Source organism: Siniperca chuatsi, linkage group LG2 (genome assembly GCF_020085105.1).
Source record: "Siniperca chuatsi isolate FFG_IHB_CAS linkage group LG2, ASM2008510v1, whole genome shotgun sequence".
Taxonomy (NCBI): Eukaryota; Metazoa; Chordata; class Actinopteri; order Centrarchiformes; family Sinipercidae; genus Siniperca; species Siniperca chuatsi.
Window position 1 is genome coordinate 15,767,961 of NC_058043.1, and position 16,355 is coordinate 15,784,315.

General features: G+C 37.9%; 2 protein-coding genes across 3 annotated transcripts in view; both read left to right on the top strand.

The window, feature by feature from the left end:
* LOC122864400 (testis-expressed protein 264 homolog) overlaps positions 1 to 11,998 on the top strand; it is a 33,217-nt gene extending 21,219 nt beyond the window's left edge. The window contains exons 3-4 of the mRNA XM_044171769.1: positions 1,238 to 1,403; positions 9,257 to 11,998. Of these exons, the coding sequence (XP_044027704.1) occupies positions 1,238 to 1,403; positions 9,257 to 9,543 (453 nt within the window). The 3' untranslated portion in view covers positions 9,544 to 11,998. The remainder of the gene's footprint in view (positions 1 to 1,237; positions 1,404 to 9,256) is intronic.
* A 2,040-nt stretch (positions 11,999 to 14,038) lies between these two features.
* The window catches only part of grm2b (glutamate receptor, metabotropic 2b), a 29,393-nt gene continuing 27,076 nt past the window's right edge, over positions 14,039 to 16,355 (top strand). For both annotated transcript variants that reach the window (XM_044166392.1, XM_044166388.1), the window contains exon 1: positions 14,039 to 14,892. The gene's annotated coding sequence lies outside the window, so the exon portion shown is untranslated. The remainder of the gene's footprint in view (positions 14,893 to 16,355) is intronic.

Sequence of the window (16,355 nt, forward strand, 5' to 3'; positions counted from 1 at the left end):
TTCCACTTCGCTTGAAACTGGAACGTCAGCAAGGGGCACAGGGACTCCGTACTTGACTCTGTCAAGAAATGATAATCTGAACAGTTTCAACTCTCAGGGAGATGTCATGAATTTGCCATAGTGTAAGAAATGATGTATGGTCTAAAGTCTAATATAGTCAGTCAGTGATGAAACACAGGGTAGAGTGCAAGGTGTGAATACAGAGGTCTTCATCACTATACAGAAATACCATGCTTTTATTCTCAATTTAATGTGTCCATGCCACGCCCTCTTTTAATTAAAGCAACAGCCTCATTTTAAACTACTAAATGCTGTAGTCTCTGTGTCATGACTCACTCCCTTTTCACCATAAGAAAATAATATTGCTTGTGTTTAGTTTAATGTAGAATATGACATCAGATCATATTCAGCATCTAGTTTATTTAATCGTTAAACTGCCTCAAACAGCAACAAATCTGTTACGCACTGGCAGCAAAAGTAGTGAAAAACTGACATCACTTTTAGCCAATTAAAACATGTTGAGATACTGCACTGTAGCTGCAATGTCTTTCTAGTATTGCTTGACATTTAGCATGTGCCAAAAGGGTGAAAGTAATAGACATTGGCTGTGCATGAGCAGAATAACAAAACATGGTGTATGAAAGGTTAATGAGCCCAGAGAAGTGGAGTGGTCACTGTCATGTGAGACTTCCCACTTCCTCCACAAGTAACAGAAGAAGAACAGAGGCAGCGTGAAGTGTGGAGGGTGAACATTCATAAAGACAGATTGTAGGGATATTTAGGTGTGCTGCATGTGGGGTGTGAAGATGGGAGAAAGACGTTCATGTTAGTTCAGGCGTGGAGCAGTGAGGTTCCCACATATGAAATCAAATCATTGACTGGATGCAGAGTTGTGGGGAGTATTGGCGCGTCTGCGCTTGTATCCTACTGAGGTGTTTGTCCATATGTGTATATTCAAACACATAAAGCAAATTTTCCAGTGGTAATAAGTGTTGATGGGATTTTAACATGGTTGGTGATGACTTTGCACCTTCAGAGTTAAATTAGTAGTGACAAGAGATACACACAGTCTTCTGACATGCTTTTTAATCAACAGTTTACTTTTAATATAACTGAATTGTTCACTTAAATTACTACTAATTACTACAGGGAAAAATGTATGTTTATGTTATGTATTACATTTGTTGTAAATCATGAAATTGGCTTTTATTCTCACCAACTTAAACATCTCTCGCAGGAAAGGAGGCTGTGTGCACACCCGTTCCTTGAGATCTACAGAGAGGGTCAGATCCAGTTCTTGGCCCCCTTGGCTCGGCAGGGAGATTTCTATGTGCCTGAAGTCCGGCGGGTAGAAAGGAGGCTGTCAGAAGAAGAGGAACTGCACAGTGACACAGACGTCTCAGGTACATGTACTTCATGCTGTCGTGCATAAGCACATACGTATATTTTTTTACTTAAAGGTAAACCTAGTGAGATTTAAGACGGTGTAGTCCCTCATTCGTCCAGGAGTGTTCTATCGTAGAAAAGGTTTCAGTCGTAGTCATCTGGACACTGTTTTCAGAATCAAGACGTTTCGGCTCCCATCCGGAAGTCATTCTCAATTGTGAAAAAATTGGACGGGAACTGTTCCCGTCCAATCCGGATGGGAGCCGAAACGTCTTGATTCTGAAAACAGTGTCCAGATGACTACGACTGAAACCTTTTCTACGCTAGTGAGATTTAAAGCCCTTTTAAGCTAAGACAGGACCACAGGCTTGCCAGTTGTACTGCTGGAAGATGGACGTCATTTAGCAGCCCTACATAACCATTAATATAATTTGATGATGACTGCAAATCAAGCTTAGATTTCATGTATGTTTGTTTGTCACAACCATTACTGAAATGAAACCCCTCATTCAAATATAGCACACGACCAGGCCAACAAATGCCAGTTTCACTTAAAGATTTACTCAGTGATTTCTCCATCCATATAAACATCTTTTAAAAAGATATCTACAGTGCAACATTTATTGTTATTGGATTTTGTCTCACATTTAGGGCATCTTGATTCAGTCAGTCCTGATGCAATACAATCCTGATTTTAATTTCTTTAACAAATGACCTAAAAAAGTGATAATGGTCAAGAACAATATTCTTAGGCATTAAAGAAAAAAGTTAAGTTTGATATATTTGCAGAAACTGTATTATGTAATGTTATGTATTATAATCTATTTTTTTGTTGCTGTATGTGGTGGGACATATATATGATCGAAAAACATACAGTCTGTGGTGTCACTCATTGGTTTCTATTTTGAAATTTGAATTTGGGTCTAACACCTGCCACAATTTTTTGGAACTTGGGGGTCACCTAAACAACCTGTAAACAGTTGATATGGTGAATGAGTTAGCGAGCAGTTGCCTATTTACACATGCAGCAGATTCGGAGCAACATTAACATTGATTTGAAGATACTTAAACACTCTGTGTGTTTGTCACCCCTTTTACAATACACTTATTTGTCATTTGACACATTGTTCATATAAAAATATTGATTAGTGCTGCTTTAAGCCTTTTAATAGCCACCAAGACACATTTCAGAGAAGTGAAATTAGCTATTAATTCTATTGGATTGTGCATAAAAAGTTAATGACTATTTATTTCAGGAAAAGAAGTTAGGTTTTTTCTCAGTCAGTTCAATACAGTCAGCAACTTTCTGATGACCATTAGAAAACTGCACATTAAGGCACTTGTGTTTTGGCTTCAGCATTCAGCCGTGGTAGTTGCCACTTGGGTGGGGCCCAGGGGAATTGGACCTTGTTTCTACTGCTGTTTTGTTTATGAGCAGCCCTGCAGAAGCAAACTGTGATTGACACCTTCTTAGGTGTTAATGAAAAGCCCAGACACAACAGCCTCTGGTGGAAGTGTGCTGCCACTCACCAAGGGGGCTGTCCACAGCTTTACGGACAACATATGGAAAACTTGCTTTCAATGTAAGAGATGCACAAGCACTTTAACACAATTCCACTTGACACTAATTTATCCTCATGAGACATAAAAGCTTGTGAAAGAGTGTTTTCACAACACAACACTAGATGATGCGAGATGATGCGAGTCTAATCATGAGTTGACATGGAGTGTGAAAATAAGCCTATTTGATGATAATAGCTTCATAGCACCTCATTACTACAGCTTTGTGGCAGAGGCCATATTGTTCAATTCAGTTCAATTCAGTACAAGCAGTCCTCATAATGAATCTAAATATAGCCTAGTTGATACTTAAAGGACACAAACATAAAATAACCAATAACCACAAAAAACAAAACAGAACACACAGGGGGCCACATGTTACAGTATAAATTTCATTTTGAACATGTAGTAGATAGCATTGGTTGTTTACAAATACATGGGATATGTTTGAAGCTAAAGCATTTATTAGATTAGGTGACTGACAGAAAAAATAATCAGCCGCAATTTTAATACTTTGTTTAACTCATTTATCAAGCAAAAATGCCAAATATTCTCTGGTTCCATCTTCTCAAAAGTGAGAATTTGCTACTTTTCTCTGTTTTAAAACTTGTGATGGGCTTTTTTCACCTTTTTTCTATCATTTTATGAACTCATCGATTAATTGAAAAAGAAAACGCTATAATTCATTGATAATGAAAACAATCTATATTTGGAACCCTAGACATGATATAACAAGTTGTTGTGCTATTTTGCACATAAGAAGTTGCATCTAATTAGTTTGCTACTAATTAAGTTTATTAAGTCAATTATGAGATACGGTTGATTTCCACATCTCCAAAATAACTGAATCTAAATGGTCTGAGGTGTTGTCAGAAAGTACAAAAAAAAAAAAGTCAAATGCCCAATGCAGTCAAAAATAAGTGAGCCTCCACTTTTTGGTGCAGTTGTGTATACACTGAGGACTACAGTGAACAAAATGGTTAACAAATTGCTTTTGTTTTATTCTCATACTGCCAGAAGTTTTATATATCCAGATGTCCTCATGGATGTTGTGAGAGCTAGTGTCAGAAGTTGCTCAGTTTTGCTCACTGTGAAAAAAACAATGTGGCATTCAAATCATGATTTTGTTTTTCGTTATATTTACACCCTCTCTCCAATTTAATGATGCTCTCCAAAAGTGATGGCCATCCTTTCTTAGTGGGAAAATATTTCTGAGATTTCTGAGATTCTGAGATTCTCTGTACTTTTTTGCCTTTCCACAAGTAGTTGAGTGCAGTTCTTCATCAATAATCTCCTTTAAATTGAAAGTAAAATTCCTGATTTTGCACTGAAATACATGAAAAAAGCCACTTAGTTACCTCAATAGATTTTATAAGAATTAGTTATTTGTCACTCCTAATTGTAATAACCTCTCACACCTAGTGTCACATCTTTCTTCGTCTTCTACCCACAAACTCAAACTTTACAGCTACACCACAGAAAACCATATTTCAAAAGTCCATCTGCAACTCCACTCTTTGCTACAAACTGGAGTGAAACTGAGTGGCGTTGACAAATCCAGTGCTTTTCATGAGTTATGGGTGTGGTGCATAGTGGGAATGACATTTGGGTCCATGACTGTGAATGATAATGTGACAGGTAGCAATGCTCCTGTCACACTGGGATCCACTCAGCCAGGTCAGTGGAGCATTCGGGACACTGGAGGCTTCTTTGGTCTATTGACCCCCTTCCCACCCATCCACTCCCCCCTACTCCCCCCATACCGACCCCGTGTCAGTGACTGGATCAACCCCCGGCCTCCTTACACATGGCTCCTCACTCTGTCAGACAGCAGTCTAGAAATCCCTGTCATTCTCGAATGTAGTTCACTCTGTGGAACACAAGTGGCTTGGTCACCAGAGTTATTTTAAAGTCTTTTGGGGCAAGTCAACGTCAAACCTCAAGTCTCGTCAAAGCAAGTCTCAAGTCAAATCTCAAGTCCAAGTCATCTCACAAATCTTCCTAAGCAAATTGCAAGTCAGTTGCAAGTCTTTTAGGTCTCTGAATGTTGACCATTAAAATGACACAGCATTTAACATTTTCCTCTAAAGGAAGTGTTCAACATTTTGGGAAATACGCCTGTTCGCTTTTTTAGAGTTAGATGAGAATATCATTACCAATCCCATAACTGTCTGTTAAATATAAAGCTAGAGCCAGTAGCGCGTAGCTTAGCATAAAGACTTATGTAGGGAGAAATAACTAGCCTGACAAGACGGTGTAGTCCCTCATTCGTCCAGGAGTGTTCCATCGTAGAAAAGGTTTCGGTCGTAGTCATCTGGACACTGTTTTCAGAATCAAGACGTTTCGGCTCCCATCCGGAAGTCATTCTCAAACTATCCTGACGTTAAAAAACGTGTTTAAAAATCTACCTACCACCACCTCTACAGCTCACCAATTAACATGTTATTTCTTGTTTGTTTAATCTGTACACAAGCAGAAATGTAGAAATGACAAGTTGTGGTTTTATGGGGAGTAATGTGCTTTAAGTATTTCTTGGCCTGGTGCAGTGACTTCCTGGAGTGTTGTCCTTGCTGGGAGGTTGCCAGGCAACCAGCAGAGTCTAACCAGTTAACAATAACATGTTAATTAGTGCGCTTTGAAAGTGTGGGTAGGCAGATTTTTTTAACTTTAGACAGAGTCAGGCTAATTGTTTCTCTCGCTTCCAATCTTTTTGCTAAGCTAAGGTAATCTCCAGTTAAGCAAGTCCTCATTTTTGTGACTCAAGTCTAACTAAACTTTAGGTCTACTGCTCTGATTGTCATCCGTAAACAATATGTTGGTCTGCACAAATTTTTACCTGACAGGATTTAAGCCTGAATATAGTAATTATTGTAACTAAGTAAGTTTGAGTAAGCACATTAAATCTTAACATGCTCAAATTCAGCAGCATCTTTCTCATTCCAATACAGGATCAACTGTCACTCAGAAGCATGTAGAGACTGATGGCTGAAGGCACCACTCTAACCCCTCCAATCAAATGTAGAGACATTTTTTGCCTTAAAAAAAATCAAGATATCATGCCTAACTTCCAATCCAAATGGATTTTTCTTCCCCATTGACTGATTACATTTTGCAACTTGCTTTAGGCATTCAACCAGCAGAGGAAAACCAACATGAGACCAAACTCGTTGCTCTTTCAGAGCTCAGTATGCATATTTTTAATGTTTTATTTAATTTTTCTCTTGGCTCCATCAATCACATGCGCATGAGGTGGGTGTAAATTAATCAGCGAGAGCTTGTGGCAAGATTCAAATTTGGTTGTTTTTATTTGAATTTTGAATGCGTTTTTTATAAGATAAATAGGAGTTCATTCTAAACTGTGTGTTTAGCACTGATTTTTATGTCATTTTATGTCATTTCTTCTGAAGTATACAACTTCTTTTCCACTAGGTTAAAAAATCATCATAGTATACAGTCCACTGTATACTATGTTATTATCGGGAATAAATAATTTATAATTCAATCAGAGTTTATATGCAATTAGTTTAGATTCTTATGATTCACCTCTTGTTCTTGTTTGCCTTTGTGTTTGGCCCCAGTCTCATATTCTGTGTCAACATGAACTGGTTTCCACTGCAATATCTCTCTCTCATCTTTTCTAATATCATATTTTGGATGTGTGACACAACAACATGAGCCATTAGGTCTTTTATGTTTTGAAGTGCATCACTAGCAGAGTTACTCCTGATTCAATTTTCAATATTTTTACATATTTTCAGTGTAATTAATGTTATACTATACTATTTGCATCTTGCTGTAACACCATTTCTTCTTTTTGTATTTTGCTTGTAGTGTTGGAAGTCTCTTAACTTGAGCTCAGAAGTGTGACTTCCAACATGTATCTGAAGTGTATAGTGTTTTTTACCTTTGAAGTTTAATGAGGAATGAAAAAACGTTGTCTTGCTTTACTGTTTGGTGTCTCAAGAGCCTGTCACATTGTTATTGACAAAGCCAGCAGCTACTCCCATTATGTTTATTGTCTTTGTCTTCACTTTTGTCAGTCGTATGGCTTGAAATCTATTTATGACTTTGTTTAGATTACAGCCAGTGTTCATTCTGAATGCCCAGAATTAAATGTTAAATAGATTTTCAGAGAATACATTTGTTGATTGATAATTGGTGACTTTGAACACTGATAACTAGTGTCTTTGCTTAAAGCTTTGTACTTTTTATTTAATTAAAATGCATTTACAGTTTGTCAACCTTTCATTCTGTTAACTGCATAAACCTCAGTTCCCTCCAATAATTTGCTCCATGTCATAATGTATTTATCACCTGTAACATGACGATCAGCCTCCTTCTGGGTTCTGTCCACTGTTTCATATGAAAGGTCAGTTTTTGCCATCTGTGTGTATCATCGTCAGGTCTGCAGTTAATGACAGGCTGGCTTAGTATAAGGAGGTATTGATTAGAGAAAGGCGTTATATGGAAACACTCACAACCACACAAAGACAAAAAGGTCAATAGACTAGCACACACAAGTATGAAATTGATCCTATTAACCTGCAAGGAACAAACTAAAACAGCGGTTGGGCTGCCTATATGAACCAGTCCAATTAAAGAGCAGAGGACCTTTAGATTACAGGAGTTTCTAATTAACAACATTTCCATGCCAGTTTTTAGTTTCGACTTCAAATGGCAGCACAAGGTGTTGCTCATCCCACAGTTCATTAACAACCAGAAAAATGTGTGATAAACAAGATATATTACATCCACTCTGTCATGTTAAAACAAATTTAGACAAAAGGATTATAAATATTTCCCAGCTTCCACATTTTTGGAGTTGAACTTTATACAGATTTTCTGGTTCCTTGTTCATTAATCACCCTAAACTAAACTGAATGTGCAAGATGCAAGATGCAACAGTACATTTCTACACAATTTGTAGATTTTGTGTTTGATATACATTTCTGAAAGTATAACAATGAAATACAGCATAAGAAGAAACGAGTTGGATGTATAACAAGGGCAATGTAAACATGGATTAGCCTAATAATTAAATAAATGAAAACACAGGCTTGCACTACTTTAAAGTACTGTGATGTCCATGATCTCTGTGGTATCCTCCAGTTTAGTGGTTTTGGGGTTTCATTTACCATAAAAAAATATAGTCTAGTAAATCTTTAAGTTATGCATCAAAACTGACAGACAAATGAAAACCTAAGAGTCACTGCAAAGGTTTAATATCTCTTAAGGACATTGGTTATCTTTATTTTGTCACAGCCTTTGTTATTGGCCATGTTACGGCATGGCTGTATAGATGGAAATGTTGGTCTGTCTGTGGGTCTATCGGTTGGTCAGTAGTTTGGTCCTAATGGATGGATTGCCATGTAATTTTGTACAGACATTCAGGGTCCCCAGAGGATGAATCCTAATGACTTTCGGGATCCCCTGACTTTTCATCTAGCGCCACCAACAGGTCAATGTTTTGACTCCTGTGAAATATCTCAACATTTACTAGTTGGATTGGCACAAAATTTACAGACATTCATGGCACCCATACAATCAATCCTTCTGACTTTGGGGATCCTCTGACTTTTCTTCTAGCGCCACCTTGAGGTTAACATTTGTGGTTTTGAGTGAAATATTTGACCACTATTGGATGGATGAAATTTAATGAAACTGGGTACAAACATTCATGTTTCCCTCAGGATAATTTGTAATAACTTGGGTGATCCCCTGACTTTTCATCTAGCACCATCATCAGACATAATTTCATCTTATAATACCTGCATAACTAATGGCATCCTTATACAGCCTCAGATGTTCTTTATGTTTAGAGATAATTAGCAAATGTTTGTAAGCTATCATGCTTAACTAAATATGAACATGGTAAACATTATACCTGGTGAAGATAAGCATGTTAACATTGCCTTTGTGAGCATGTTAGCATGTTAGCTGCTTGCGTGGCTGTAGACTCTAGTCTTCTTTTATGGTCTTGAACTATTTCAACAATCTTTCTAAAGCATATTTGGTTGCATTATATGAAACATGATATACTGGCAACATTTCATTTGAAGATACATTTTCCTCCATGCAATATGATTTCTAAATAATTGATGAGTTTGGTGTAAAATTAAGCACAATTTATGGAAGAGATAATAGTTATTCTGGACTGAAGTCACAGTGCAGTTTAAATACCATCATGCAGATTTTGGTTGAATCCCAGCACTGGATTTTTGGGCAGCCTAGCTTTTCTCATGTGGCGTTTGTTTATAGAAGTCCTCTCACCATCTGTCCATCCCCTCCTTTTGTTTTATCACTGCTCTAGGTGCAGACTCAAACAGTGAATACAGCTCAGGGAGTGGAGTTCTCCTGTCAGACAGCAGAGAGACGTCCCTGGCAGCATCCTCGGTCCACTCTGTGCCTATCCAGGATCAAGGGGATAAAGACTACAGAGGGAGAAGCACCGGGGGAACCTCGTTAAAAGAGCTGGACTGGGAGCAGACTGATGGACTACAGGTAGAGAGAGAAGAGGGGCTTCATGGAGACTCCAACCATAAGAGCCTGGAGGCTCCCACGCAGAAGTGGTGGGGTGTCGTTGGAGAAGAGGAGTAAAAGTTCAGTGAGACATATTAGTTGAAGATGAGCGAATAAAGGACTGAAATTCAAGAGGTTGGGAAGTGCAGATTATGAAAGTGTGTGTCACTACATGTTCATGTCCAAATGGGGAAATATTAAAGGATAAGGCAGGTGCTAATCTATATTTTTGTTATTGTGAACAAATCCCATGAAAAGACCAAAACCAACAATGCGTTAGTCCGTTTCTCAATACTTTCACACTTCCCTACAGTGAAAGCCCATTCTTTCCTACAAAAGATTTTAATATGTAAAAACAGGTCATAGATTTATAGTGTCATTTAAAAAAAATTGGATGTTGATAATAAGAAAAATCTAGAATATAACCAGACTTATTCTTTACTCTTTTTATCGCACAGTTTTAATGTGAAAGTATTAAAATCTGCTAGATTTTGCTGATAGAAAACACCACTTGAAATCTGCAGAACTTATTCAGGTAGCCTGAGTTTCTTGATTTTTTTTTTTTTTTTACAGAAGTGATGATGTTTGTCAAAATCACACAAGATGACTGAATTGAGTATTTGTTAGCCAAAGCATTTTACTTGAGTGTCTATCAATAGTTATAGTTATATCTACAGTTTGCTGTAATGAAGCTAACCATTACTTGCATTTCTAACAAGATTTTTGTTTGTTAGAAGCATACAGAGAATTTTGTTCATTTCAAAGATACCTACTGACTTGTTTACAAAGGGCCTTCATTTCATTCATTAATAACTGACATAAGGCATTGAAATTACTATAAGCACATAGACCTTATAAAGTGATCTGTACTGGGTTTTTTTATTCTTATGTTTGACTGAATATTTGTGCACCTTGTTATTAGTATTATGTGTATTTTTACAAGGCTGTGTGTTGGCATAGCTCTGTTGGTGATATGCATGTTTTGATGTAAAATTGACTTCATTTCCAAAGGGAAAGGTGTGACTGAGTACATAATTACCTTCTTCCTGAAGTCCTCCTGACCATGTCTGAGATTGAGGAGTGAGTGTGCAGCCTTTTGCCATGATCAGTCAAGGAGAATGATGACAAGTGGGCTGACCATTAATATTCATTTCACTATAACTGAAAGCAAAGCTCTGTGACTCTACCTTGTATTTACAGTCACTCTACATCTGGCCTCTAGCATCCTCAAATTATTACCTCACACATTCACTCCCCAGCTCCTTCATTTTCTGTTTAGCCATCATATTCAGTTATTTTACTTTCTCAACCTTTCTCCCATCTGCTGTCTCTTTGCACAGGCTAATTTCTGTTTGTTTTTTCTCCCTTTGCTCCCTCTGAAATAAATATGGCAGCTACAGCCTGAAAGACCACCTGATGATCCACAGCTTATAATGTATGTCCAGTCATATCCATATCCTTTATCTTCCCCCAAAGTAGAGATCACACCGAGCTCCTCACAGCAAGCCAAGCTCACAAGCTCAAATATTGAGCATTTTCTGATTTGGGGTTTTACACAATAAAGTTATACAGATAACCATAAACCTACTTCTTGGACCAGGCCTCAGTAGCAAATTGTTAGAGGCGGGCCAGCCACAATAGTTTTTTGTCAGAATTGCATTTTTGGACATTATCTATCAGCGTGGTCTCTGAGGAAAATTATATTGCATTCATGGAGATCTTTAGCTGCCTATCTGTTTATTAGAGTGATTTTTCTTGACAATAGCTTGTTAAACTGCTATGTTCTTACTCCACAGGAACATGGAATTGTGATCAAACAAACAAACCGAGCCTGTTACAGCATCAAACATTCATTATTTTACTCTAAATTGGAGTTGCCTCAGAGACTTAATTGGCAGAATGCTGAGCTTTTACCTGACAAATGTTCTACAAATAAGATGATCTATAGTGGGTGTTTACATTTTTAATCTAAATGCTGATTACTCTGGGGTAAAATTCCCAGAGGATAAAGTTAAACGAGATGGATGAGCTTTAAGAGTAAGAGTGAAGCACTGAGATGATTTCTGTGTGTATAATTATAAAACCTCTTGGGGAGCAGTGGGTGTACTTCTCTCTATACACATATGGTACTAACTTGCTGAGTCCATGCTGATCTGTGAATTTTCTGTGGGCTACGTTGTTTATTGTACACACAGGTGGGGTTAGGGAATCTAACTAGACTTAAATATGGCATCATTGGTGTGACAGAGTAATGATCTCAGAGGCTCGGTGGGTAAATACTCAGGGCTCGCTGTGCCTTTGGAGCTGGTACGGATACTGTTTTGTGTCTATGGGCATTTAAAGGTTAGGCAAGCTTATTTAGAGGGAAAAAACAAAAGCAAATAGTAAAATTGTTAAAATCCTGTTTTGACTTTGACCTTCTGTACATGTTGTAGTTGTGGACACATAGTGTTCCTGTGCAATTATGTATTATTGATGCTATTACAAGTGCAGCCACTTTCTGTTTTACCTCCAAATAAAGTGGTTTCAATAATCTGACTAAACTCTTGGCTTGTTTACAAGGCTTGGCTTTTATCTGATTGTCTGACTGCTCGAATTTCTTGCTCCTTTGTAGCCATTTTTGCTGTGTTCCCAGCAATTACTTTAGTGAGTACAATGTTATCATAACCAATAGAAATAATGGCCCATAGTATGAAAATAAGAACCGAGTTGTAACAAAACAGAATTGTCCTTTAAGCAAGGATGAACTCTTGGGATGGGAAGTTGAAGCTTTGACCTTCTACTTACAGGATGGTCTCTGGCCATTAAGCAAGCATGTTGCTTAAAGGGGCAGTTCACCCAGATTAACACAAACGAACAAGAAAAATGTCAATGAAATTATGAATTAATAATAATAATTAATTATTGTAAAAACTCAACAGCAAAGTGACTTTCCAAAAACAATGCCCAAGTTACTCAAAGTGGACAGTTTAAAAAAAAAGAAAGAAAAAAAAGATAAAAAGATTTGTTTAGTAGAAAGCTCTATAGTTCCAATTAAAACTGTTCACAGTGAACTCTGTGGCCCAGTGTAACTGTTTTCAAGTAAACGTTTTAGTGTTTTGAGCACCACAAACCAAATTCCAATCACTTCCATTACATTGGAGGCAGCAGACATTTCTTCTCAAAACTTAAATTAAACTACAATGTTTTGCATGGCTATAGATATCACAAGTTGTGAGTGAGAAAATGTATGTTTTGTGATTTGGGTGAATTGACCCTTTAATAGTTAATTCTGCTCAAACCAAACCTTCCCTGCTGATATGGAAGCTATTGTGGAGGAAATATAAAGGTCTAGGTGAGATTTGTCCACTTCCTCTCTGTACTGTAGACACTGTACAGGTAAAGTTACTGTTTATTTTGTAAAAAGACCACGTTGCCATATACTTGTGAATATCAACAAAAACAGAAACACCAGAGAGAGAAACTAAATTGTGGATTTTGGACTGATTGTTTTATCATCATTCATTAATGCTGAATTATCAGAAAACCACAAAGAGAGCAGCAGTCAGACTGATGCGCACTGACCACTGGCTAGGAATGTTTTGTTCCTGTCCTCTATAATTTCACTCGACATTAATTGGCATGTTCCTATCTAAACTCTGCATTCCACCCACATGCCCCCAACTATTTTAATGTAAACTACAATTTTATTTCAGGAGGAAATTGGTCCCTTTGTGTTAGCTGAGGGAATTATGCAACAAGCAGCACCCGCTCGTCATTTTAATTGCCACTGTACACAGAAAAAGTTCTTCTTTTCCCAACCCCTAACTGCAAAGTAGCTATTGTTAGTCCGGAAATTAAACATTTGAAAACAGTGAGATGTGTTTTGTATGTGTGGGTGAGAGGAGGGTGGTGGTGGTGGTGGGGATGAGGTGGTGGTGCTTAAGCCTGTGAAGGTGACAGAAATGGGTAAGCGATGAATTCATACTGAATGAACTTTATGTTGCTATCTATCTATCTAGTATTTGCAGATTTAATTGTAACTGGTTGTGCAGCAGGGTACTGGGTTGGACACAAAAACCAAACTGGTGCAGCAGACCTTTTCTGCACTCCTCACTAATTATGCAACAGGAATGTTGCTGATGTAATATTTTGGATGAGGAAAAAGGTGCACAGTTTATCGCATGAAATGGTGTCTCTGCAGAATGCTTTGCTACAGAACAGCATGTAGTAGAGTTAACCTTAATTACCAGTGAGACTTTCAAGTTTTCCACTGTTGGCTAGACAGCTTTTAAATAGTTAATAGGCTGACAGTAAGGGTAATTTGTTTAGGCTGAAGAATGTCGAAAAACATTTTTTATATGTGTTATGTTTGTATTAATACAGAGTTATGTGTAACAACAGAACTTATGAGGATGAATAATGTCTTTTCTCTATTTGATTCAACCTTGAGCTCAAGTATGTCTTCATCCTACCCCCATATGCAGATTAAATGATATGGGGGGGCTTGTCGCCTTTTCAGTGGAAAACAAACTGTGCGACGTGCCTCTTTAGTTTGCGAAGTGCTATGCCACTCATCTGGAGTGTGATTCAGTTTTAACGAGATGGAGGTGAATGAGGAGCTGGCCAGCCTTCATAGAGTGAAAAAAAAGAGTTGATGCTTATTTCTCTTTTCTCATCTTTCTAAATTTAGCTGGAGAGCTGCAGCGCCTTCAATAGTCTATTTGGAAAGACACATAGACAGAAGCACATATAATTATTTATTTTTATTTTTTTGTTCATTATTTTTGAGTCGCTCCTGTTTAGGTGCTGTAACTCACTTCGCTGCCTGGCAAACAAACGCTTTATGAAGCGCAGTCAGGTTTCTGAAAGGCGAGAGCGCAGCTTCGACTCGTTGCACTCATTATGGCTGTGGAGCAGCAGAGAGTGGCTGCATGTGTGTGATCCGACGGTGCTACACCAGGATGTCTCAACAGCTCTTATTTTGAAGTTGATTTGATTAACTTTCTAGGAGACTATAAATAGAAAATGTAATGCAAAAAAAGGTGTAGTTACAATTTAATTTAGCTTCACTTGCCTCTCAGTGCAGCTGGCAGTAACAGGCTATAGAAGAATCCTTCGAGCATCATCACTGTCGATGCCACTGGACATATGAGCACTATTGGGCGGTAGGTTATATTGCTCCGGTCAGTAGGTTTGTACACACAGTGGGTGGCAGGCACAAGTTGGAAAGCACCGAGAGGAGTTTGTCACACTTGCCCATGTGAACAACACTTCAGAACCAAGGACAGATCCAAACCGCTGCCTGGCAAACATGCTCAAAGTGAGCAACATCTGGACTCTGCTCGTCACATGAAGCTCTTCGCGGTGTCTGTGTATTGTCGCACGGGCTTGTGGAAAAGAGACTTGCAGATATATCCGGCAAGATACATCTATTGCTACAACCAGGTAAGACAGGATCACTTACTAACTTTGATTTTAACATAGTAGTAGCCTATGTTTTCCCCACATAGTCTGTCATTGAAATGACTGTGTCTCTGCAATTTCCAGTCTGACGTGTCTTTGCATTTTTAATTGTTTTTAGCCAAGATTTGATCATGTATCCCATAATCTCAATTTAACCGCAACTAAATCTATCATAATGATCATCTGATAAAAATGCCACATTTTCCCAACATGTCTCTTTATTGCACTTAAATCTCATATGGCACAACAGCACCATTGAATGTATATCAGAGCAAATTGAAACAGCAACAACAAACTTGTTTCCCACTTGACCCGAGATCATAGTCACAATTGTCTCAACTAAAAACTGCATAATCTAATTTTGCACTTGCTCTTCTCAAACCAATCAGAGCTTTGGTTTTCAGACAGAGCCATAAACAATGTAACAGCATCCTGCTGTTGTTATAATTGGGTTGTTTTCAGTCTGCATGATTCATGAAAGTGTTTGCTCACTGCAAAACATAAAAAAAACGATCTGGCATTGGATAAATCCATGATCGTATGTCATCACGTTATTGTCAATGGATCAGACAGGATGTGATGTAGTAGCTTGATTTCTCTCAAATGTAAGAGGATGACAGTGATAGATTGGTTACTGTAATACCACCACCATGTCTCCATGAATGTTGTTACTGTATCGTGTTATTCTTAGATGGTGGCCAACAGTCAAAAACAACCTGTTGTAGCTTGTCTCATTCTCACATCTGCACTTTGTCTCTCAGTCTCAGTCACTTAAACACATTCAGTTTTCTTGTGAATAAACATCCAGGTGAGATGTTAGCACAATAAAATCATCTGTTGTTTTTGAGACAGGCTGACCAGATTTCCCTGTGCTATTTTGATGAAATGATGCACTTCATCTATGTTCAAATTCACAATCTGCTGGCGTCCTAAGGAGGCATCCTAATTCCTTCAGCTGACAAGTCCAGGTGGAGGGATAAACGGTGTCCCCACTGGAGATGATATAATGATGAAAATCATCTGTGAAGTTGTGGCGGCTGCGTTTTTCCCCTCTTCTTTTTGTATTTAATTAGCTGTAAATATAGGTCTTTTGCTTTGAACAGCTAGTTCCAGTCATTTAGAGGATCATCAAAGGTCATAATATTAAATGGTACAGGTGATTTGTCTTGTGTCATTTGACTGAATAGCTTCGTTTTCCGAGATAATGTGTTCTGTAGTGTCATACTAAATGAAGAAAAAATTAAACTGGGTTTCACTTGGGAAAAGGATGACATTTTGTCCATAATCCATCTTGTGGATTTTGTCATAATAATGAGCACAAAAACAAAAAAGCTCTGCCGTAAATTATCATCCTATCAGTGTTGGTCACATAAACATTGGAATGCAATATGTTTAAACTGCGTTTAGGCTGTTATTAATCAACAGGCTTAATGATTCATGTGTAG